The 25,837-nt window shown below is 44.0% G+C and overlaps 1 protein-coding gene across 1 annotated transcript in view; it reads left to right on the plus strand.

The window, feature by feature from the left end:
* The window catches only part of SP1 (Sp1 transcription factor), a 92,685-nt gene that overhangs the window by 33,766 nt on the left and 33,082 nt on the right, over window positions 1-25,837 (plus strand). The window contains exons 4-5 of the mRNA XM_085654676.1: window positions 11,552-11,714; window positions 24,412-24,611. Coding sequence (XP_085510802.1) covers window positions 11,552-11,714; window positions 24,412-24,611 — 363 coding nt within the window. The remainder of the gene's footprint in view (window positions 1-11,551; window positions 11,715-24,411; window positions 24,612-25,837) is intronic.

Genomic DNA, 25,837 nt, shown 5'->3' on the forward strand with positions numbered 1-25,837 from the left:
ATGATGAGGCTTCCCTCGACGTCGATCGTGGTCCTTTTGGCACTTCTTCTGAAGCCAAGGCAAGCTCTTTGTCTCTTGACGTCGAGCGATGTCTCGCTGATGACACCGATTGCGCCGCCTTTGCCGTCGACCGCCCCTGTGGTGAGATGCTTTAGGACACTCTCCTCCGCGATGGAGTCCTCTCGGACTGTCTTTTCGACGTCAACCGTCCTCTGGACCGGGAATGCGTCTTAAACATCGACCGTCGATGGTCTTTCTCAGACGTCGACGACTTCGTCTGTGATTTTGATGCCGTCAGCCTATAGGCTTGCGGCAGAGTCTTCGCCACCGAACCTCTCGATGCCAACTTTTGCGAGGGCGACCGATATCTAGATAAGTGCATCGCCGTCGACTGAGGTCGTTCGTGACCAGCATTCTTCGAGCCCGAAGTAGCTCACCCCGACGTCGACTTACTTCTCGGTGGCGGAGGCTCTTGCCGTCTCTACGGCGATCTGTCCCTCGCCGGTGACGAATGCCTTGCCTGCTTTCTCGACGTTGATCTCGAAGGCGAACATTCAGGGATCTGCTTCTTTTTTGACCCTGGGTGACAGATCCTTGCTGTTTTCTGCGTTCTTCTTGAGAGGAGGGCTCTTTGTGAGCAGGAGTGCTCCCAAGGCCACTTTTGGAATGACTCTTTCCTCTCTCCAGCAAGGCATGAAGTTTAATTTTCTCCCTGTCACGGAGAGTCCTCTTGGAGAAATGTTGGCAATAATAACATTTCTCAGGGTTGTGTGAAGCTGGTAAACCCTTGATGCACACTGTGTGAGTACGATTTTGCCATCTTCTTCCCACAGGAAGGACCTTTATTGAATAAAGCTGGCATTTCTGACAGAAAAAAAGTTGTTAATTAGTCAGAAAAACAATGTGAACAGCTACCAGCAGTCAAAAATGTTGAATGCAAGAACCTGTGGTGCATGATGGGATCTCCTGCAGGTCTTAAAGGCACGGTGTCCAGGTTCTTGGAATCCTTAAAGGCAAGGTGCCAGTGTTTTTATTACTGTGACATTTTTTCTGTTATGCAGCTTATGAGCTAATTGTGTGCTATTACTTGCCTTTTTTCTGAAAATAAAGGGCTGTGGTGGAACACTATTACAGTATATGTACTCTGTTGCAGTGTTTGTTAGAGATTATTTTCTTTTTCTAAAAAAAAAATCCATATGATGGCATATTAGCCTATTGGAAGTGCATTAGGCTGCATATTTATGTATGTATATATGTATGTTTTGGAAGTTCTCTACTTGTTTGTCTAAACATACACATGTATATTTTTATATATGCTCCGGGATCCCGCACGTGGGCGGGGTTTATTCATTGCTGATGACTATTGATGAGTATCCCCTGGAAGAGAAGTGTACTTCCTGTAGTCAAAGGATCCCAAGGGAACTACAGTCCGTGACCTGTTTAGCCAGTGTCACCAGGCAGCCACTGGGGCAGTTGCACACTGGTCGCTGGTATGTTCCCGCCCTCCTTAGTTCATCATGGTGGTCTAAGAACGAGGACGTGATGATGCCAACCACAAATAATTTTTCTTGTACGACAATGAGTTGTCAGTAAGAACTAATACTCTAGGATTGTTATTTTCGCATTCTTACTATTGCAAATCAATGAATTCAGTAAAATCAAGTATGCTGGTGGGCCGAAAAAGGAGATAAATGCTGTTTTACATAATGTGGCCCTTATGATTCTTCCTCAAAGCCCCTTGGCTATTTTTGTGATGAATCAGAGTCATCTTACGAATGTGCAAAGTTATTACGTAATTTAAATCTTTTTACCTTGGAATAGCCAATAAAACATCTGTAGAAGACTTTCAGTTGCAAGATTATGCTTTCTACAAGATAATAACCGATCAAATAATAATGTTGAATGAATGAGCTTCGATTATTCCATAAACCTAACAGTTACTCCAGTACTAGAACGCTTTCAAGAAAAAAAAACTCTTGGCGCTTCAGTGTTGGAAGTGTAGCCAGTGCTGTTAGCCCTTGATGCTTGTCTGATGTGGGGGAATATGACCCGCTGCTAACTGTCTGCGGATGAGTGTCAAACCCCTCCCATGTGCAGACTCCTGGTTTCGGGAACCGGTGTTCTCCCTTGAGGATGCCCTCCCACCGCCCCCTCTCCCCCTTACAAGTATTGGCTTTTTTCACCTTTGCCAACAGTATTCGGTCGTGAATTACATTTAGTACAAAATTCTGCCTGGAAACTTCCTGTACCATAAAGAGAGGTTTCAGGCCAACGAGTACTAATTTTTAGGTCGAGCCTGACCCAGCGCTTGCGCTGGTCTGGCGGAGACCTTAAGTAAGGAGGGCTTCAAAAAATGCTACTGCCGGCTACAGCATGCAGTGCATGTGCGCGGGCGCGCGCTTGCACTGCAGGCTGTGGCCGGCGGTAGCATTTTTTCCCCCCAGCTTTTTTCTTTGTAAAGAAATAGATGCTTGTTTCAATTTCTTTACTTTTGCTATAATCGGGCATTGGCGCTTTACTTTTAATGTTAAAAATAAAGCGCCGGTGCCGCGATTATAGCAAAAGTAAATAAATAGATGCTTGTTTCTATTTCTTTACCATTGGTATAATCGCGGCACCGGCGCTTTACTTATAATGTTGAAAATAAAGCGCCGGTGCCGCGATTATAGCTAAAGAAATAGAAACAAGCATCTATTTGTTTTCATAGAACAAGCATTGGCATAGCCAATAGGTCTCGCTTTTGGGACCTTATAAGTATTTATTTATGCAGCACAATTTCTTTGGCGCATGGCTAAACACTTACAAGGTCCCAAAGGCGAGACCTATTGGCTATGCCAATGCATGTTCATGGTGCTACTAGACATAGCTAACACATAATACGCTTGTTCCATGTAAAACCCAGCACTCTTAGATAGTGGAACATGCTATTGTGATAAACCTGTTACATGGCTGGACATATGAAGCGCTTAGCAAATAATAATTTAAATAAAACAGATAAAGCCTTTATTTAACCCCTTCAGTGCCCCGCCCTTTCCCCCTCCTGTGCTGGGCATTGTATTAGCGGGCGGGGTCCATGACGAGATAGTCTCGTCATGGGCATAGAAGAGGTTAAAACTCTGCTGCAAATCATCCAGGATCTCTATTGCCAGCAAAAACAAGTCACTTTTCAATCTAATCCTTCTCCTCAAAACCTAGAGAATGTGTGCTTAACGAAATGAGCCACATTTGAAAAACGCATACTTTAAGGTCTTCTAAATCGTAGAGAAAATAATATCCCTTGACGTCTTTGCTTTTTTTTTCTGGTTTGTCATCTTTCTGCTATTTTACGTTACTGTTTCCTGTGTATTGTGAATGTCTCTTGCAGTGTAGGTGATCAGCATGCTACATGTTATGCTTTTGAGTGCCTTATATGAGGTACACATTTTGTGCGCAAGCAGTATTTCCAGTTTTACGGGTTTGGTATTCTCTGCAAGAACACACAGCTATTTCCTCCTCCTTTCTATGAAGAACGGCCTGTAACGTAAGCATCTATTAACACGGTTGTTCACGCTGCCCTAAATACTAGGCACGTCACTCCTTCGTTTTCAGAGAATGTGGTATTTTAATATTTGTTTTCCCCTCCAAGTGTCGTTGGCAGTCAGTTCCAAGCACAGTCCTTCGTTTAAAATACGCTGTCCGTGTTTATTGTACATAAAAGTAAATATTTTATCCTGACTTTCGGGTGTGTGGTTTTGAAGCATGTATTTATAGTGAAGCCATACTTAAAAGACGAAATCAATATTTTCTATCTGTGAGTTAGGCTCTACCCCTTTTTAGGTCTTAGTTTTGTCAGAACAGATGTATGACCTATTACTTAGAGTGTACAAATAGTGGGCTGTGAGTCTCTCCCTTTCAGCCAAACTGTTTCTTCGACTGGCCTTTTTCAGCTATAGGCTTGAGACTTCGTTAATCGAGTCCATGATCATAGCAGTGGAGTATTTCTCACCGAATTCCCTAAATCTTTTGGGCATTCCCTGGGATCTCCTTAGCAGTATTTGCATTGGACTGCATGGGAGAACTACTTTACAACCGTACCTTTTTGTCTGCTTTTGCTGGCACACTTCACAGTGGCTCATCCACAATAAACCTAGATCGTTTAGCTTTACCAGTGCTTGTTCTTTTTTGCATCCATCTGCTTGGAAGCTAAGTAGAGGGTTGTGCAGATGCCAGGTGAGCTTACAGAACAATCATTGGCAAAACCAATAAGTTTGACCTTTTTACCCATAACATTTCAGCATCGTGTAACCCCCATTGCCTTTTTTTCCGTTCCCGATGTAGAACCCAACCCAACTTAGTTCAAAAGCAGGCTTTTCAGACGCAATGTGTGCAGACCACACTGTATAAATGGCTTCCACTGAAGTGCATCCAAACTCTGCCAGAGTGTCTTTGTTTCCGTTTGCCATTACTGGCGGCTTACATTACCAGCGCTGTGGAGTCTTATTGTAGCATGCATCCAGGTGCGAGAACCTGACTAAGTCTTCAACTTTTGTTTTTGGGACCGTTACATTTCAACACAATTTGCTCATGAAAATTGAATAAGAAATGAGCATGTACAAAAGTTAGAAATTATCATATGGAATATAGAGTAGGGCGAAATTTAACTTTCCAAGTGGCACAATTACACGACCAACTATTAAATGCAGAAAAATGAAAACACGAGACGGAAACGGAGCACAAGTGTATTATAAAAAATTCGTGGCTCTTACGAGCGCTACATAATCCAGTATAGGTGCTAGGGTGGGCAAACCTGCAAAGATTGCGGTAATAAAAAATAAAAAAAAGCAACGCACACATCAATGGAAAAGTTAAAGGCTGCTGTAGTTTTCTAAAGAAAGGTCTTGAGTCGCCTCAGTGGCAGATTTAGTAATTGGCTTAGTTTGAAAGACTGTATTGAATCCTTGAAGGCAACAAGTTATGTGGATCTTCATAAAGAGTAAATCATAAATTGATTTCTGTTGAGTGAAAAGTTCTTATAACAGAGTTTCAGGCATAGGAATTGCATACCCAAATGAAATTAAGAATGTACCTAATGGATAGGGAAAGTGTTGCCCACCCAGGTAACCCCGCTTCATTAACCAGTCTGCAGGTGATCTGTGAAAGTGTAATTTGCTGTTCAGCCTATTTAAAGCCATGGTCCAAAATAAGGAGGCCTTTGAGTAGGCCTAATGGAAATTCTTGCATTAGTAGATACGAGGCAGTGCTTGCCATTGTAGGTTTACTGTAGCAAGAAGTATGCCAACATTTGACTGAGCAGTTGCATCTAAGAAATTGATGCATTGCTTACGTCTTGGTCAACTGTATATATGGGTTGTCATTGTTAATCCATATAAACTGTTGTTCTTAATCGATATAAACTGTTGTTCTTAAGTGTTAACCTTTCGTCCTAAGAATAAAAACAGCGTGATATTGTTTGAACAGTTTTGTAGTTCGAAAATGCTGATGTTAATAATCAAAAATAGGGGTGCTGTCCTGTTCCTTCTGAAAGACTGGACTTTTTCAATATTAGGACTGAGTTACATAATGTCTGAGCCAGATGAAAATCACACTGGCTCCAGTTACGTTGTGTCTGGCACAAGACCCTCATGTTCCACTTCAGAGTTCTGAACCCCTGGCATAGACCCCAAGCAGATCGCAACCTTCACCTAGATGATGCTCTCTCTCTTCTGCTTCCCTCCAGTTCTCTGTTATGTGCCTGCAAGGCCCTATGAGCCCATGGGGCACCTGACTATGGTTCTACCAGCTCCATCATCCCCCATTAGTTCACCCACTTCAGAACATCCTGTCTCTGTTATGGTGCTGGCTGACCACTTTCTTCTGATAAATGCCTGGCTGTATTCCACCAGCACCAAATTGAGGTCCACTTAATAGTTATAGTTAACTTTCCATAGATTAAGGCCATTCTGGTCAGATCCTGTCCTAAAGCTCAGCAAATGACGGAGAAACATGCCTCTGCCTCACAGTGTGGAGCTGTTTGCTTTGGTTCCATATTGTCGATCCTGATTAAAACCACAATGAAGACTGCAGTGAGGCAGGCCATATTCGTTTCCCTACTGGTGTGTATATATACTGTTGACTGTCTGGCCCTGCAGAATGTCAGCAGCCTACACGCACCACTTGTACTATTATGTACCTCAGAGCCTCCCAAAGAAGTTACCTTGTTAACACCTATCTTTTGCAAGGCTTTTAGAGCTGCCATACCTGTAGAGGAGAAGATGGCCAATGTCTGCACAGATAGTGCAGTCTGCCTGTATGGCAGTTGAGTCATTGTTCCTCCTGAGGGAGGCACCATTAGACCCCATTTTAGTGACATTGAATAAACCAGCCTCTGCTCCAGTGGTCACCTGCTAAGTCGCCTACCTCCATCACCCAACACCTGAGACCCAAAATTTTTGATGGGTTATCACTTAGTCAAAGCTTTGTTGTACAAGCTTCCTTGTCCTCCAAGTAGATCCCTGATGCCTACCCTACTACTCTGCCGGATAGGCGGTCAGACGATTGAGGTGATGGAGACGGTCTTCTCTTCGGGAAGCCTCTCCTTTAGCACTAAACGCCAATTGCTTTCTGGCTCTTTATATCACACCTTGTGGGATATAGTGCAAATTCATTTTAAATCTTCCAGACTACTTTTTGTGGAAGTTGTTCGATAGTTAAGATGTAGTAAAAACAAATTCTCAACTCCTGGCCTGGACATAGTGGATTTGGAAGTGAGATCCAGTCCGTTTGCTGCCAGGCTTCATTGCAGTTAACCTAGTTTTTGAGTGATGTGCAAGCAAATTTAATGGGTGTGCCCTTTGTTTGAGCTTGCCTTTTTGGTGATGCGCTCTCCTCTGCACCGCCACTGCGCTCTACGTCAATGCACTCTACTCTGAACCACCACTGAACTCTATGCCACTATACCTGCAATGCCCTACACCAATCCACTCCACTGTACGCCACTGTGTGTGACTCCTCTGTGTGCCACTCCACGACACACACTGCCACTCCACTGCCTTCCACTTCACTGTTCACCACTTAACTCTGACACGCCACACTCTACGCCACTACATTTTTGCCATGCTGAGTAACAGCCATGCTGGTGAACAACATGGCTAAAACACATTGGCAAAGCTAATAGCTCTTGCATAGGCGATACCTATTGGCTTTGCCAATGCTTGTTTAAAATGGTATGACTTCTTGTTGGTTGACACAGTATTGACCTTTTCAGAGGTTTTGTATCATATTTCTGGTCTGAAGTGATGTGATAGTGCTTGCTTGTTTCATATGTTGAGTTTTCTTTCCTTTTTGACAAGGTATTCTACTTATTTGGGGACCAATTTGATGAGAGGTTTTGTGTGTAGTGCTATATGGTATTACTTGCATTTATTATGTAGTTTTGTGCTTGCTGACGGGTTGATAATGCGTCTTGCCTGCTTTGTTTGGTGGGGTGGTTTTTGCCCGTTACAGTTTTGTGTATTCTATAGCCAGGTGCTACTTGTCAGTTTTATGCACTGAGATCAGACTTGCCAATTAGCTGCAGTTTTCACTGTTGCTATATTGCTTTCATGTGATGATACCGAAAAGTTGAATATTCTAATCATCACTTATGTCTTGACTAATCAGGGTTACGAAAGAGGAATTGGGAGATGAAGCCCTTTGCTTCCCTACAGTGACCTGTTTGCTTGCCCTAATGGAGAGGAAATAGAAAAAGCACAGCAATAGAGTTGGTAGTTGCGGTTTAACATTACGGTATTTGAACCAAGAAGGGCAGAGTAGATAGATATCCGCATCTCGCAATGTATTTGTTACAGGCAATATGAGACTTTGCCTACGCTGAAATCTAATTTAAAAGTTTATTTTGTAAAGGGCAGGCACATGACAAGCAGACGGTTGGTAGCGCGGCAGGCAGCGCTTCTTTCAGTGGGGAAAAAATGCTGCTTGATCCACTTGTTCGTTGGGGTGGACAGGATGGAAGCCATATTAAGTCTTACTGGCAAACATTTGTGCACTTGATGAGGGAGTGGAACAGCAGGTCTCCAAGTGGCTTGATAATAGACTGAGGCACTAAGCCTTGGATCCTTTGCTCTAATTATGTGGCAGGTTTGACTAAATTATGCGGCAAGAAAATGCAAATTATGCAGCATAATGCACTACTTTTTGTGATGGCTTGGCTCCATTATTTGTTCATTTTTAGACATGTAAACACTGTTTGGGCATAGGTTGCATCTAATTTGTACCAGTTTTACAGACCAATATAGCTATCCAGTTTAACAGACAAATATTGCAATAAGCAACTAAAAGGTGAACAGTCCACCTTTGTAAATGACCTTCTTTTGCGTGGGAACACATGTATCTTGCTTTTTTAGTAACTTTTGAACCGGTTGGTCCAGAAATATATTTTTTGTTAAAATCTGCAGATTATGCAGCAGATACACATTATGTGACAAATGCAGCACATCCATAATTATGCAAAAAAACTCTACAACCACATATTCCAGTGGCCCTCTTTATAGTTCCTAGTGACAGGTTCAAGATGGCAGAGCTATCCATGCCTTATTTCCGAAATAGGTCAGTTACACAGGACTATGGCAAGCGCCACTGAAGTTGGAGTAGTAATATAAAAGTGTGTTGGGACATGAGGTTGCCTTGCGTATAGGGTGCGTAGGGAAATTTTTAGAGCTTGATGGCATGCAGGCTCTTCAGCAAATTGTGTGAAAAAATCCCATTGGCTAGACATCAAAAGTAGCTTTAAATACTAAAACAGAAAGCTAATGAACATAACGGTTGTCTGTGTGGCAGGCAAGTATCTGAAAACGTCACTATAGCTGTATGCGGGCGTACCCGATGGAAGTTCCGCCCCGTGCAGGTGCAGCATTGGGTGGTACAGGCGACAGTCCAGCTCGCAGTGGTGACCTTGGCAACCAAACTCCCGCCGTCTATTCCACAACGTGTGCTCGGGTAACTTAGCCGCGGTGGAGAACAGTGAACCGGTATGAGGTGCAGGGGGCTGGTCTCGTATATTCCCCCACAGCCGATGGTAGTTCCACCAGAACATTAGCTTGCTTGAGAGCAGCTTCATGTCCAAGAAATAAATACATTTGGTGTTTTAAATGAAGTTCGAAAATAGAACGTCATGACCTGAAAGGCGCCCTGGACAAGTCTCTTCTATTAGACACACTTTTTTGATTGTGAAAACTCAAAATACGTTGCATTTTTGTCAGAATTTTAGTAGCATTAAAGACTCCGGCTGTAAAGGCTCTGAGCCATTTTGGGATATTACTCTTACTTTGGCATTTATTGGGGTAAAAACTCCTGGATTGGGCTTTTGTCTATTCTGAAGTTGTTTTTAACCTTGTGCTTTAAGTTGGTGTATTTAGTTTGTCTAAGACTATCTGAGGTCTAAGCTGTGTACTTCTCCAAGAAGCATGTGGAAAAACACATAAAATGTATCCCTCTGTCTCGCTATGAATTTCAGCCTTTAATCCTTTGTGAAAATGTATACATTCACAACCGCTCATTGACTGGTATTAGAAACACTTGTTATCTTCAAGTGAATGGATACGTTATGTATAGGACAAATAAATTGAAGAGGGGCGGTTTGTTTTATGCCCCCAAAGAAGGCCTAATTCTTGTGAAACGCCTTCACGTCGAGCATGTTTGACCGATGTGTAGGGGTTAAGTTTTTACCTTTCAGACCTATGCGTTTTTCCTCACGTGATGTTTTCCTCATGTGATGTTAAAACATATACCGTCTAACTGAAAGGCACCCGTTAAATAACTGCATCTCGGGAAGTGTTAGTTCTTATCTGTGTTTTTTCTTCCTGGTAGAATTCGGATTCGTATTTTGTACGGAGCACTGGCACCATTGTCTGAGTGCAGCGACATCGCTGATCCACAAATATCTTTTTTTTTTTTTCCCCGGGGCTGGGCTGTACTACTTTGAGATATCTGAGGTGTTCCAGTTAAACGCCCACATGGCTGAGTCGGTGCTTGCTCGCGGGCTTTCCATGCTACAAGCGCAAGTCATTGCCTTGTGCCGCCCATTTCATTGCAACTCCCGTTACTGTAATTTTCCACTTACAGGATGCAGTGAGGAAATAACCGTTTGTACTTAATACAACGCTTAATCATGTATAGGTTCAGTAGCACGCCTGTAGCCTCGGTCTATTTTTTTCACATTGAAGATGGAAACTTTTTCTGTCACTGCTGACTTGCATATACGTTTCCTGTACCTATGCATCATGCTAACTGTGAACTGTTTTGTTTGTTTTTGAATGCCAAAGTAGTTGCCTTTCTTGCTATCCTTTTTTTGTTGATCAGGGTGGCCAGTTGTGTTTAAAAAAGGGTCGCTTGAAAACAATTGAACTGCCTTGTTGTTTTGACTCCTTAGTATCTGAGTTAGTGACATTGGCATCATTCCCAGCCACACTCCCATTGCGCTGATGCATACAACTCTTGGCTAAAGCATGTTTGTGATAAAGGATCAATCAGGATAACAGTTGTGGTCCCCTTGATAGACAACACCACAAGACAAGAGGCATCAGACCGCCTTCAGACACTACCTTCCTCACACCTGAAATCCCATTGATTGACGGAGACCATTCCAAACAATCTGTCTTCTGTCAGTAACCTCTAAAGTTTTTATTTGCTTGTCCCCAACAAGATCGAAAGTAAAGCTCCCATATGTATTATCAGATACCTTTTTGTTATTTTACTACCTGCCGATCAGTCGATGGGTTTGGGTGCATCATATAGATTATTCCATAAGTCCCCAGTCAGCCTTTCCTCACTTCCTCTCACCATTTTGGACTGTTTATGTTTTCAAGATCGTAAAAAATGATTAAAAGGGTAGTGGACAAGCTGCATGGCATTGGGTTTGTTCACTTCCCGGGTCATCCAACTTGGAAAAATACGGCATATAGGAGCTTGGAAATAATGCAGCTAGGAGCAGTTTAATTCTAAATGGATACTGGGTCAGCATACTTTGACATTCATTAGTATTGTAGATGTAACAATAGGTGTAATTTTTAATAAAACAGAGCCTCTTTTCGTATGACAACTCCAGTAGTATACCTAATCAGATTGGAAGTAATTTTCGACAGTGTCTTAAATTGTGTAAGGCTTTGATTTTGTGCTCTTGTGCGTGTAGCCTTAAAGGTGTTCTAGAAGGCAAAGAGTTTAAACTGGAACATTTGATGGTGGGTGGGATATTTTATGGATTTTGTTCTTTCAAGCACAGCATAGGAACCTGAATCATAATGTCAATGTAACTGATGGGATATTCTAATAAGAGAAGAGAATAATTAGGTCAAGGAGGCTGAAACAAGCGGCATTTTGCAGAATGCCTTTCCATAGGTATTTTATAATTAGAAGAAACAAAATTAATTGTGGAAAATACCCATGATGGAGCAGTAGGATTACAAACTGGTATTCGTCCTCTTTGGAAACCATATCTCTGAAGGTTTAAGGCATTATGTTCATGGAAAGTGTATAACTGTGTCATCAACTCAAGCAAACGTTTTTCTCCCCCACATAGGGGATCATAATTCCCAGATGACTATCCATAGTGCCGGAGGAGATGTCATACAGGATGATCCTGGGATGGATGATGGGGAGGCCAGCCCAGACACGCAGCCTTTAGGCCGAAGGATGCGAAGAGAAGCCTGCACCTGCCCATACTGCAAGGATAATGAAGGACGGTAGGTATTCTCTAGCTACACCAACAATAAGAGAAAGGCACCTCCTAGTTACTTTGAGGTCTAAGAGGGGGACCAAAGACCAAAAAACGAACAAAAATAACCTCTGGGCTGACCTATATCACTTTTGGTATGGCCATATGCGGCTCAAAACTACCACAACCCTAATATCACTGTCATACAACACAATTGATCACAAAAATATTTTTTTATTTAATTTTTCTTTATACAAAATTATTTTGGGCTTTTAAAAAAAAATTGTTTTGTCATTGTGCAATTACTTTAAAAGACACATACATTTAGACAGCTGTATAATCACAAATACTTGGATGTGCAATAGTCACATATCATTTAATCCCTGGAGTCATAAGTTGGCATTTGAATTATTTCATATGTACATTATGTGCAAACTAGGTAACCACCAAAGCAATTTATAAATCAAACTATTATACAAATCAGTGAGTAATAAATGAATAACCCCACATTCACCATCAACAAGTCTCTCTCACCATTCAGACCTACTCATTCGCACCTACACATACAATAAAAGATTCGGATATTAGGGAGATCCAATAAAAATCTAGTGGAGACGGACTGTAGTTTTTGGTGATGTAAATCACACTCGTCGGAAGCCTCTGGTGTCTGTCTCTAAAGGAACTCTCCACATATAGAATGATCAACGCGCGTTTCGGTGGGTCTGCATTTAAACCACCTTCCTCAGGACCAAGATAAGATACAAAGGAATCTCAAATGAAGTGGCCGGGGGTTATCTTTTACCAACGACTACTAATGCTCATGTTCAGAGTGGGTCAGGAGTTCTTGCAATTAATGAAACCGTGCCACCTGGGGCCAAGTATTGGATATCCAGTTGAGCAAGATGTAGATTCAATCCTCGTTAAAGCCTTTTATCAGGCTGCACCAAAGATGCATGCTGAGGCGTGTGTTTAAAGGCGATATCTTTCATATGTTACTTAGACATCTGACATGCTGGCTATTAAGCAATCCAATCACGACAAACTAATCTTCTGCCTGGCCCACACTGTCAGTTCTCGCAGTTTATTTGTTAATTCTCTAGCTACACTACAGACTTGATATTTCTAGCTTCGATAAGTTGAAGAAATCCAAAAGCAAATATTTTTCTATTGCATCTGTCTTTTAAAATTCGCTGTTTATCGGTGAACCGAGACCAGCAAGAGGACTGGTAAGCTGTTTGTATCTTAAAAGTGCATATTTTTGATCATCACATGCATAGTCTGCTGATCAGCATTGGCTCTAATCTCCACTTTTTAGGTCTCGCCTAGGTAGCGCATGTGCTGTCTCTTCAAGAGATGCTGTATACAGTATTTTTATTTCTGCCATAAATTTGATTGGCTGCAATTCTAAATTCCGCATTTTGATTGGTTTGTGCCTTCTTAGTCTCGCCTCCTGACAGCCATGGCGTCATTTTTGCTCTTCCAAGTCTATCAGCCCCTCTACTTGTAAAACCGTTTTGTTTCCCTGTCTCTCTCCGTTCCCTCCCGCAGTCCGTAACTTCTTGTACCACAACCACGGCTCCCCCCCCTTCATGCTTTCTTTCATGTCGCCACTCCCATTTAGAATGCAATAGGTCTCGGGTAAGTCCGCATTATATTGCATTTTCAATGCTGGTTTGCGGTGTGATTGGTGGGTGAATTCGCACTCTTTGTCTCACATGCGCACGATGCCTGACATCGTACGCATGTGCAACAAAAAAGTGGTGTTCCTAATTCAGGTCCGTAGGCATTCACTCTCACCCTTCACATACCCTCTAACACCCATGCAGTCTCACAGACATGCACACAAGCGTGCACACAAATAAAAACCTAACTGCAGAATTACAGAAATAGCTGGCTTAGGGAAAGAGTGTCCTTTTGATAGACCTTGCATTCACATTTGTGCCCCGGGGTGCTTGTTTAGCAGGTGTATTGCTTTCTGATTAGGAACTCTAGCTAATCACTTTAGCATTCTCTAGATTCCAGTCCATACTACTTCTCTTCCACGAGCACCCATAAACAATATTTTTTTCAAATCATGTATTTTCAGCGATATAAGCTCCGAACGCCCTGATATTCTATTAAAATAGAGCTTTGGACTATACCATTTCCTGCTAAAAGGCAATATTTCTCTCCATGTGTTCCTATACCTGGCATGTCACACAGTTTGGTGCTTACTTTCCATCCATGTTGAAAAACAGTAGATGTTTCACCACCCAGGCTAAGGTGCTGCATAGCTAAATACATATATGGTCCTAAAGACGAGACCGTTTGCATTGCAAATGTTTGTTTTATATACCTTCTCCAGAAGGCAGGACCTCACTCTGCGCTCCTGTCATAAGCTTTTGTATGATGGTAATTTAGTTTACGTTGTTTTGAGCAATGCAAGGGTTTTCCTTGTCCTGAACTCCCAGGGGTTATCTTCTCGTCATTATTTTTACCCTTTAAGCCGTCCTCTGATGCATTCTGTGAGGCAACATTAAACACCCTGGCACGGCCGGTAATTTTAGGAGGGGGATGGACAGGACACGCACACATACACACACCCAAGAATTCACACACTCAAATCCATTAACAGCACTCATTACTAAATATTCAAACATGCGCACATTTACCTGCAGCTCTGCTTCGGAGGTCCCAGGAGGGTTGGCACTGCTGCCTTTTCTCATTGGTTGACCATAGGTAAGTCAGTGAGGGAAGGCAGCAGTTCCAAGCCTCAGAGGTCCCAGGAGGGTTGAGACTGCTGTCTTTCCTCATTGACAAGTCCTACCATCGTCGGAGTGGAATAGGGCCAGTACGACTGCTGGCCTCGCTCTACTCTGATGAGGTGTCACTGATTGACATTTTGCCCAGGGTACTAAAGGGCTTAAAACTGAAGTGCCCAGGTCCAAAACAATGAGTGAATCTTCCCCTAGTCACAAGGGGAGGGCCTCGAGGACCTTTGCTATCTTCCCCTTGTCACAAGAGGAGGGCTTCGAGGACCTTTGCTGAGCTGAGTTCAGCTTGGGCAGCCAGGAGCCATCACAAGTAGCGCATGTCTAGCTCCTTGCTGCCTCGGCCTAAAATGAAGAGTCTGTATAGGGAGCTGGGACTGTATGTGATATAGCAATCATTGGTTATATCGTGTAAAGAGTCCTGAGATTCTGCCCGAAGTATACAGGGCTCAATTCAAACCCAAAGTGCTCCATTTGTGGTAGTGTGGTCAAGCAGCCTTAGGCCTAACACAGGACTGTAAGACATATGCTATGCACACAGTCATTGATAAATGACACATGACTAAAAAAGGAGATCCACACCAATTTTTGAAAAATAGGATTCTTTCTAGATTTATTTTAAGATCAAGATGTACGTTCAAAGTTGGGTACGTTTTTCAATAAAAATACTTAACACTTTAAAAAGAGGACACTTAATGAAATTTTTCAGTTCAGCAGTGTTATCCTATGGGAGGAAAACAAGAATGCAGTTTTGCAGGTAAGTACACAACTTACAAATCCAGTCTTCTGGATTTCAGGTCAACACCAGGCAAGGTTCAAATTAGTACCAACACTGCACTACCAGCAGCACAGGGGCGTCCAGGTACAGGGTGCCATCACAGCATCGGCTGGCCAGTGCAAGCCAATGGAGGAGATCGGTTTCAGAAACGGGCGGCAGGCTCTGGCATAAAGCCCAGAAGAAGGAAGTCCAGAAGAAGAAAGCTCACTGCTGTCCAGATAACTAGTGATGCTTGGGGACATAGGTACATCATTGGTCGAGCTCCGCAAGGCCCAGAATGTTCTGGAGCAGGCGTGTCCTTTGGCATCGGGAAAGTCTTATCGGAGCAGGTCGCGGTCATGGGGAGTCTTTGGAATGAGGCTGCAGGCATTAATAAACAGTCCGGCAGGTGTCTGCCCATGGAGGACTATGTTTTAGAATCGATTGGGAACCTTCACAGAACTGGTGGGTCACTTGGACTCAGGCCGCGAGTGTCTGATGCAGAGGGGAGTCTGGGGGCAGTTTTGCTGTTCCTCAGGACAAAGCTTTTTGGTTATAAAGTTGGTTTCTGCTTGGACAGGTCCGCTGTCCATGAAAGATTCAGAGTCTTTATTGAAGGCAGGCAGTCCTCCCAGGGTTTTGGAGGCTGCTGGGCCTGCAGGACAAATCTGCATTATTAGCAGGTGTGAAAGGCAGCAGACAGGCCTGCAGGGCTGTGCTGAGTCAGTCAGTGGTCCTTTCTTGCTGTTGGGGCTGTACGGTGTCTGGGCTTCGTAGGTAGTCTGGTATCCGACTTCAGGGTCTGTGTGATGCACCTAAATACTAGATTCAGGGGTGTTACTGGAGAGTGACCAGTGGGGACCAATGGGTCCCTTACCTGGGGTGTCTACACCCTCTATTATGCCACCCTTCTGTGGGAGGGTCAAGGTCCTAGCCCTGATTGGATAAATCCCACCATCTACAAGATGGTGGGCTCTGAAAAATGTTCTTCATTTCGCCTCCAACACCTGAGGAGTGGAGTGGGGGGTGGGGGGGGGCATACATCCTATTCTCAGTTTTTCCACCGGTTCTCCCGCTAAAAATTGGGGTTTCAACCGGGGCTGCCTTCTGCTGCTAGCAGCAGAGGCTGGGTTTGTATCATAGATGCGGCAAGACTTTTGAAGCTTCCCTCTCACACTGTGCCTACCTGGGGGAGGCTTTGTTTCTGGCCTCAGAGAGCAAGGACTCTCACCCCAGGAGGTCCAGAAACATGCCTAGTGGTGGCAGGCTGCCTAAAGCCAGTCAGAGACCACACCAGGGTTGGTAGATTTTCAGGGGGCACCTCCAAGGTGCCCTCTGGGGACATGAATTTATTAAAACACTGGTATCCATGTGGGTTTATTAAGGAGTTGTTTGGTACCAAACACTCCTGGGTTCAGTGAAGCCATCATGGTGCTGGGGTAGTCGAGTTGTTGGGTTTCCAGCACATGTGCCCTCTGACTTCCCTGGCTCTTACAATATTAAGAATATACTTAAATATTGTAGGGGCATATCTGCTCAGGCAGTTATGCCCACACCTCCGGTATAGGACACCCTGCCTTAGGACTTGTAAGGCCTGCTAGAGGGATGACTTAATTATGTCTTTGCCTGTGCGCCATGTCAAGCAGCACTGGCTATGTGCCATGTCAACTTGGTGTCGTTTTTCTCTACACCAAGGCATGCAGGCTGCAGTGGCAGTTTGCATGGCCTTGGTGAGGGCTCCCTAGGGAACCCATTTCAGTCCCAGTCCTCTAGGTACCATGATTATCATTTTCTAGTGACTTACAGCAGGGGGAGTGGATTCAAGCTAGCCTGGCTGATGAGGGGAGCTACCCTGAAACCAGGATGCTTGTTTCCGTTCCAGGGAAGACCTGGCTTGGCAGTTTGGGCTGGACTGTTCCCATGAGGAACAACGTCCAGACTGATTTATATATGACTAGGTCTGAACTGGGGTGGCGAAGTGAGCTAAAGAATGATGATGGGTTCAACCCAAATCTGTGACTAGGGGTGAGTGTCTGAAAAGTTTAGGCGCTCCGTCCATCATCTTTGGGTTTACTACAGAATAGTGTAACAGCATCTCCCTGAGGAAGAATTTAGCTGAGGCTATCTTCTGTAAAATATGAGTCACAATTCGAAATAGCAGGCCTCCCTTTCTCGGTAAAGCTCTATTTGCCAGCATACAGAGGAAAAATGAAGCTGTGCCCTGAAAGTGGTTGACCTGGAAGAAAAAAATGCATTTTTTTAAAACAATACAGACCCAAATAGCATTGTATTTTAGGTCTCGGCTAGCGTAGGCTGCGCAGACATGCGCAGTCTCGCTGGCGAGATTTTATGTTTTTGAGTAGCTTTCACTAGCGGGGTTTAAGCCCCACCCCTCTTTTCCATTGGCTGGCGTCACCGTTTATGCTAAACGGTGGCCAGCCATTGGAAAAGAGCTTCCAGTGACGTACACTTTTCTCTTTTAGAGCCGTCCCAGTTGGACTGGCTCGTCTGACTTCCTGCTGGTGTAAAAGGTTTCTTATCTTCTTTATGAGGCCAAACACATGGCCCCATAAAGACAAGAAACCTTTTAGCAGGCGAGGCCGAAAACGTCATGGCGAGCGCTTGTTATTTTCTTACTGTCACGCGCTAAGTCTGTGATTTATCTGCAGGGAGTCCTTCTATGCCACACACCAGCACCTTCATGGCATTTTGTGCCACAGCAGTCGTTCCTAAACATCTCTAGCTTCATTGCGTGGAGACAGTACAAGCAATTTCCGGGCGTGTAAGATCCGCAGAGTCCTGTTTTTTGTTTCGCAGTTTTATATAGCTCGAATTCAACCTGGAGGTATAAGGGCGCTTTACAGGAGCACCAGCTATTCCAGACTGGCACATCCATGTTTTATTAGGCGCGGGGAGAAGAAGTGATTTGCCCAGAATCACGAGGTTGAGCCGCAGAGACTCGAACCTTGTTACCCAGCTTCGAGGTCATATGCTCTAACCGTTAGGCCACATTTTAATGAGTCCAGCCTGCAGGGACAGGGGCCCCTGTACTTACACTCCAGAGTGTGTCACTCCTGGGCGTGTCACTCTTAAGTTTCAGTCCTGTGTCTCTCCTGAGGTTATCACTCCTGTATGTATCACTACTGGGTGTGTCATTACTGAGGGTCTCACTCCTGAGTGTGTCACTGGGGCGTGGGGGAGAGCAAACAACCCCGTACTGGTCACCATGTTCTATTTGTATGCCGATGCTTGTTTAAACCCGAGAGGCACACTTCATACTTACTGTAATGTACAAACTACGCACAATCCGTCATGCTCAGTCTTCTGAAGTAAAGGCAGCTACCGTTGAATAAATAAACCCTGATCGTGTCTCCCAGCTGTTTCACATGCAGACCCCACAGAGGGCAGTGCTTCGACGCGCACCCTCTGAGCTTTGAAACACTCACTTGCAGCCTCCGACTCTGTACACCTCCAGAGCCACACACCTATTCCTATGTGTACCTCTCCTCTGTCCCCGGCCACACGCTTTCTCAGCATACTGAAAATCCCCTGGATGTCTTACTCCTCTTGGCGCTATGTCGTATGCTACAGGAGCAGGCACAGTGCTGTGAGGTGAACAAGGGAGGGTGCCTAATTTCCTCACAGCTGATCTGAGTATGTCAGGCATGTGAGGAGGGGCACCGACCACCAAAAAATACAATAATTCTGTTTTAAATGCAAGCCTGCAGCTGTTCAACAACTACGTGTCAACAACATCGGTAGTCATAGGCGCACTGTTGGCACATTCTGTAGTGAGCACACCACGCACACACTTGACACGTACTGTAATGTACAAGCTATGCACAATCCGTCGCAATCAGCCTTTTGAATGAAAGGCAGCTACCGTTGAATAAATAAACACTGATCGTATCTCCGAAGTCTGCGCTCGGCATTACTCACAGTGAGGACTCTAGAATCTTCCTTTCAGAAACTGTTGCTAAGCTCGAAACTGCATTAAAGGTTTGCAAGATTTGGCTCCCTCTAACCCACGGCTCTTACCTTCATTAGGTAGGCCTTCTGTGTTGTGTACCGTTCCCATTGTACCCTTCACACTTTGTAGCACACAGTGTAGACAAGGGTATTCATAGACCAGTGTAGACACTTACTAAACAAAAGGGGTCATATGTGGTTCGGCGAAGTGGCAAACCCTCTGCAAGGGTTAACTGGTCAGCTTTCAGTTGACGATTGCTGCATTCAGGTGTTAAACTGGTACTAATGAGGTGCGGCTTTGCTCATACACTTTTAGTAGTTGTTAAACTGTCAAAAAACTGAAATATTACTGCTACATATTGTGCCACATTATGTTACATATTCGACTTTCCTTGCTGCATAATTATGTCAACTCTATTCTTCACTGCCACTTAATTCTAGTGTCCGTGCTATAGTGCTTTATAGTTAATTAGCTGATGTAAGAAATATCTCATGGGCAGATATTTCTATTGTTCTGGTGTCAATCTGGCACTGACCAGATGTGGCAACAACACCTTGTCACAGCCTGGAGTGCTGGTCCATTGGCAAAACCCCCAATATAAAGCGAGAATAAACAGTATACATGGGTGGCGGGTCATTATATCAAAATACGTTTTTCTGCCCCTATAGATTTTGTTTCCAACTATCGCTATCATGTACCGCTAGTAACTGCGGCCTCCGTGATGGTTCTTTCTAGCTTATCTGTATGTCCTAGAAATTTTCACCATTCAGAAATAAATAAATCTAAAGGGAAAGTTGAAAGAAATGAAGGGCGACGGCAGCTCAAGTATTTAGGATTAACAAGTCAGGATTCACGGTGTTACAGTTCGCATGAAGCGCACAACGGGAAGCAGCTACGGATAGGTCACATTATAGTACTTAGTGTCATGTGACACAGAGCGCCACCCTCTTGACACAAATGTCACCTGATCAGTAATGTAAACCCTTCTCCCCACCAGAATAACAAAAAGATGCAACCAGGTCTGGACTGGCCCAAAAGCAGCAGCAAATGCTGCTTGGCATGCACATTCACCCTGCCAATAACCAGGATTACTGCCTTCACTATTGAAAAACATAGCCAATAGGTCTCGCCTTCGGCCCCTTATAAATATTTAGTTATGCAGCACAATATCCTTGGTTCTACAACACCAACCGTTGCATGGCTAAACACTTATAAGGTCCCGAAGGCGAGACCTATTGGCTATGCCATTAAAAATGCAATAGGTCTTGCCTTTGATTAAGTTAAAGCCATTTGCTTTGCTATACAATACCATTAGCAAAGCAAATGGCTTTATTTAACTTAATCAAAGGCGAGACCTATTGCATTTTCAATGCTTGTTTTTTCTCTCCCAGCAGAGTGTGCAATATCTAAAATGGTCCTAGCAAACACACCAAAAATGAGGCCAAAGCAACCATACCAGTGGAGGTACCCCCCAAAAATAATCACCCCTGAAGACCTCCCAGCAGTAGTAGGCATTCCCCCCCACCACAACCAGCAACAAAGGGGTGTACGTGGGTATTTCAGATTACCAGAAATAGTCAATCCAATGTCTTCCTGTATTAGACCTGTGTTTGTTATCAAATATATTTTCCAAGAGGTTCAGATTGTTGACCCTACACCTTTATTTATTTATTTATTTATTTATTTATTTATTTATTTTTTAGATGTCTTTTCAGTACATCATAATGCACAGAGCATACGTTTAATCAACATAACCACAGTACCCCGCCCATTATCCTTACCATTACATAATTGTGTCTAGATTCACTCCCTGTTTCCCCGCCCCCCCTTTCTTCCTCTAAATAGAAAAACAGAAGAGAAAGGGAGTGTATATATATAGGTCTTGCAATTGACAGCACATACATGTTTAGTGCAATTAATGAGTTCAGATATTGTATATATCGGAAATTCTGGCACTTTAGTGTTGTCTATTCGACGCCCTACCGACCATTCCCAATGTTTGATTGCAGATAAGCCATCAGTGGCCCCCAATAGTTTTTGGTCTAGGTGCAATTGGTTGTTCCTCGGCATACAGTTCAAGTTGTTTCTTGCAATGTGCCATATCAGCCAGCCATGCTGTCTTTGTTGGATGAGATTTACTTGCCCAATTTAATGCTACTCTGCGTTTTTCCAATATTGGGCTTAGTGACCTGAAGTCCTTTTATAATCCCAGTGAGCAGGCTGCTGGCTCACACAACACTTGCTCTCCCACCATTTCAGATAAGGTTTCTGTGACCTGCTCCCAAAATTGCCTTACTCATGGGCAGCACCAAACCAAATGCATAAAATCAGCCTCCCCAGCCACACACCAGACACAGTTGGTCACTATTTAACCCATATTTAAATAATTGCATAGGGGTATAATACGTTTGGTGGAGAAATTTGAAATGTAAGTTACTATTTGATGTCTGGGTTGCTTTCTGTTCACAACAGTATTCCCAGTCTTCTTCCCGCATGGGCTGTACCAACCCAGTATTCCATTTTGCCAATGCCTTCCCGCCTCTCCATGTCCTGTGATGCAGCATATAATTTGGTGATAAGGTGTTGGTGTGTCGTACTGTCCGCCATGTAATACCTCCAGAAACACAGGCGGGACACTAGCTGTAGTTGTCAGCGCTAGCTCAGGGCATTTGGCAGTGGGTATGCCACCACAGGATCCATCTACTGACAGAGTACCTTCCAGGAGTAGATAGCGACTTTGTAGATCTGCTCAGCAGGATGCAGCAATAAGTTCATGAGTGGGAACTCCATCTGGAAGTCGCACTCCCATACTTTAATGGTGTAGATCTCTTTGCTACCACTGAAAACTCAAACCACCCACGCTTTGCCTCCAGCTACCCATAGTCCATGGGCAATGCACTACATAGGAACTAGTTGTGGACATTTGCCTACACTTTTACGCTGCTCCCACTTATTCTGTTTTTGAGACCTGGCAAACGTCCGTCAACCTCATCCGGGTGACTCCCACTTGTGGCAAGCAGCCCTGATTCACCAACCTCCTCGAATTGTCCGTTGTGCCACACAAGAAGCTTACCAATCTTAGTTTGACTCCTTTTGTCTTAAAGTTTGGTTACTTCAGTCTCTCTCCAGAGTGCATGACCATCTTAAAGGAGGCACGCAAGCCTGCTACACCTCAAAAAGTAAACAGTTTGTCTTCTACTGCTTGCCGAGGCACATTTCTCTCTTGCAGCAATAGTTCAAGACCTTGTTTGTTACCTGTTTACGTCCAACAGTTAGGACTCACCTACCCTTCCATCAGACTTCTTAGCTGTGCTAATAGGGAACACACCTCACTATTCACAGTCCCTGTTCCCAATGCTTTTACGGAGGGACTCAAACGAGTCATTCCACTCATGGTGCCACCTGCCACTGTCTGGAACCTTAAAATAGTTCTCAAAAGACTGTTTGTTTCTCAATTTGAGCCACTCCACACTTGTTCCTTGCTTTTGCTCTCCTTGCAGGTAGCCTTCCTACTGGCCATTCCCTCCCTCACGCATGTGAGTGAGGTTTAGGCTTTATCCCTTGAACGTTTCTTCCAAATTCAAAGGATAGGGTAGTCCTGCAGACAAAATTTCTCCCCTAGGTGGTTGCTTAGTATCATCGCAACCAAACTATTGAACTCCCAGTGTTATTCCCTTCTCTATAGTCAGTTGCAGAAAGGGCTCTCCATTCCCTAGAATTTAAACGAGCCCACATGTATTACGTTTATAGAACGTAACCCTTTTGTAAGACACAGCAGCTTTTAATTTTTTTCTCAAAGCAACGCAAAGGCCATACTCTTTCCAAATCGGGCATTGCAAGCTGTTTGGGCAAATGTTTAGAAACCTGAGAAGACAAAGCCTAGAGGCCTTTGTCTGCCTCTCCCAGACCTCACTCTACCTGCAAGAAAGAGGCCTCCATGACTTTTTTTGGGGGGTGACTTCCCCATGGCTGACAAACAAAACAGCTACCTTGTCTACTCCACACACCTACACCAAACATTACTGTGCAGAAGTCTTAGCATGCCAGCAAGCTAACGTGGCCAGGCTGTGCTACACGCACTTTCCCAATCCTGAAACATCCTGGCTAGCCGCCGCTTTGGGGAGAACTGCTTTACAGTCTATGCACAGCATGTGTATCTACTGCTACTTGTGGCACAATGAGAAAATATTACCCTGTAAGCATCTGCTTGTGGCATTTAAAGCTGTAGATTCACATACACCCACCCTCCTTCCCAGATGCCTTTGGCTGTTGCAGACTTTTACGTTCTTCCTTTTATTCCTGGATAGTCCTCTTCTGTATCTCCTCGCTGCATTCCCACCCTCACCCGTTGTGCGGAAAAGCCTTCTAACAATGGAGCCAATGCCCATGTGCATTACCACCAATAGGAGCAATTATGACTCAATAAGATTACTTAGAAGAAAAACAAGTTTCACACGTCCGAGCCAACAGTAGATGTTTGAGTATGTACAGCATGTGAATCTACAGCACTACATGAATCAAAGATGCTTGTAGGGTAAGTGCCATTTTTATTTCCCTTTTCCTCCTTCGCAACAGGAGATAAAACAAAAAATCTTGCTGTAGATAGGCATTTTTAAACACTACTTTAAGAACATAATTTAGCAGAATGTTACCTTCAGATATGCACATCCTAATAAACGTATTATGTCTTCACCAGCATCTACTCATTATTTTATGAACAATAAGTAGATGCTGGTAGTTGCCCATCTCCAAATGGTTTTGAGGTTAATTCATTGTCATCCTCGCCATCCAGACATAATGTGTTTCCTTAACCTCTTCAGTGCCCATGACGAGATAGTCTCGTCATGGAGCACGGTTGCGCTGTGCCCATGACGAGACTATCTCGTCATGAACCCCTCCCGCTAATGTAACGCCCGGCACAGGGCGGGGAAAGGGCGTGGCACTGAAGGGGTTAAACCACAGCAAGCCCTTAACTGCTGATGTAAAATTTCTCTTGAAAACCAATACATCCCACTTCCAAAGGTCACTCTTATTGTTAAATGGATTCATGAATGCCAGCAATCTACAAATAAAGGATTTAGATAATTTGTTGAAATGCAAGTGTTTTCTTGGATCAGTCCTGTGTGGCTTGTTTTGTTTTTGAGAGGCAGCACAGAACCCTCCCATCTACAATAGATTTGTGTCTGCTTTAGTATCTGGAATTGAACTACTTGGTGATAACTTTACCTCTTTCTCTGTACCTTTTCAGGATGTCTGGCGATCCTGGCAAAAAGAAGCAGCACATCTGCCACATAACTGGATGTGGCAAGGTGTATGGGAAAACCTCCCACTTGCGGGCTCACTTGCGGTGGCACACGGGCGAACGCCCCTTTGTATGCACTTGGCAATACTGTGGGAAGCGCTTCACGCGCAGTGACGAGCTGCAACGACACAAGCGTACACATACTGGTAAGTCAATTATACTGTTGCCAATAAAAATAGGTTTTGGCACAGGCAAGGTTTGAAATCTTGCTGTTCACTTCTGAGTCTCCATCCAGCTAACATTCTTTTGACACTTTATTCTGTTGATAGTAACAGTATAACTTTTCAGTGGCGGTGCGACCGCCCATATTTTTAATTGGATTGAGTCATTGTCCTTAAACGCAGGCTTCTGAGTCGTTATTAGGTTTGTTAGTCCCTCCTTGGTACGGTCTCATCTGCATTTGTTACCTACCATAACAATTGGACATTTTACTTGTCTTGTTACACGCTCTGCTTTATCTTGGCTGTGAGCACCATTTTGTTTGATTTGCCCCTATACCACCCACTAGTCGCAGCACGCCGCCCGCCTATTTTATTTTCTAATTACGGTCCCTTCAACTATAGTGGCTGCGTTTCTTTCTTTATTTCATTTAACAATGCGTCCGCTTTCAGTATAGTGTGCTGTGCTTATTTTTTTATTTTATTTAGTTACGTTGAAGTTGGCTGGCTTAGAAAGCGGGGTAGCAGAGATTGTATTTTTAAGATACAGACTTGTGAGGTATGGTTGTGTTCCGGAACTGTCCACGCCCCCTCCACGATCCATAGTGTCTGTGTTGCTAGGTGAGATCATTTGCGGGGGTTGGTGGTATGGAAGTATTGTAGGTAAACTTGTGTTCAATCACCACAGAACACAGTTTCCAAAAGGTTATTCACTTCTCAAAACCCTTCCTACCGGCAACATGCATAGGGAGCAGCTCGTAGGCTAGCCTCTCCCACAGTTGTCCTTCCCCAAGTGCTGCCCAAATGTTCCTCCCACTACGCAAGCACATTATACCCCCGGGCTGGCAGGATTACTCTCTAGCTCAAAACCATGCACGATCTCGACCCTCCAGCTCGCCTAACAGGTTACACACATTTTGTAATCCCATGGAAGACACGTCTTTGAAAAGTGACACTGAAATGTATGTTCGAGGCATATGAGCTGCAGATTATACACTGTGCATAGATCGCCATCTGGTGTTTGGCCCGGTAGTTTGCAGTTTGTTTTTCTTCTTGGACAATCTTTGGAAGTCACGAGTTCGGTGACTCCTCCTTCGGTCCGTACTGCGCATGGGCTTCGGCTCCATGCTCAGATTGTTTTTTTCCGCCATCTGGCTCGGATGTAATACTTCGTGCTCCGGCTTCGAACCCTTCCAGTTCTACCTTCGACGAAA

Source organism: Triturus cristatus, chromosome 4_1 (genome assembly GCF_964204655.1).
Source record: "Triturus cristatus chromosome 4_1, aTriCri1.1, whole genome shotgun sequence".
Lineage (NCBI taxonomy): Eukaryota > Metazoa > Chordata > Amphibia > Caudata > Salamandridae > Triturus > Triturus cristatus.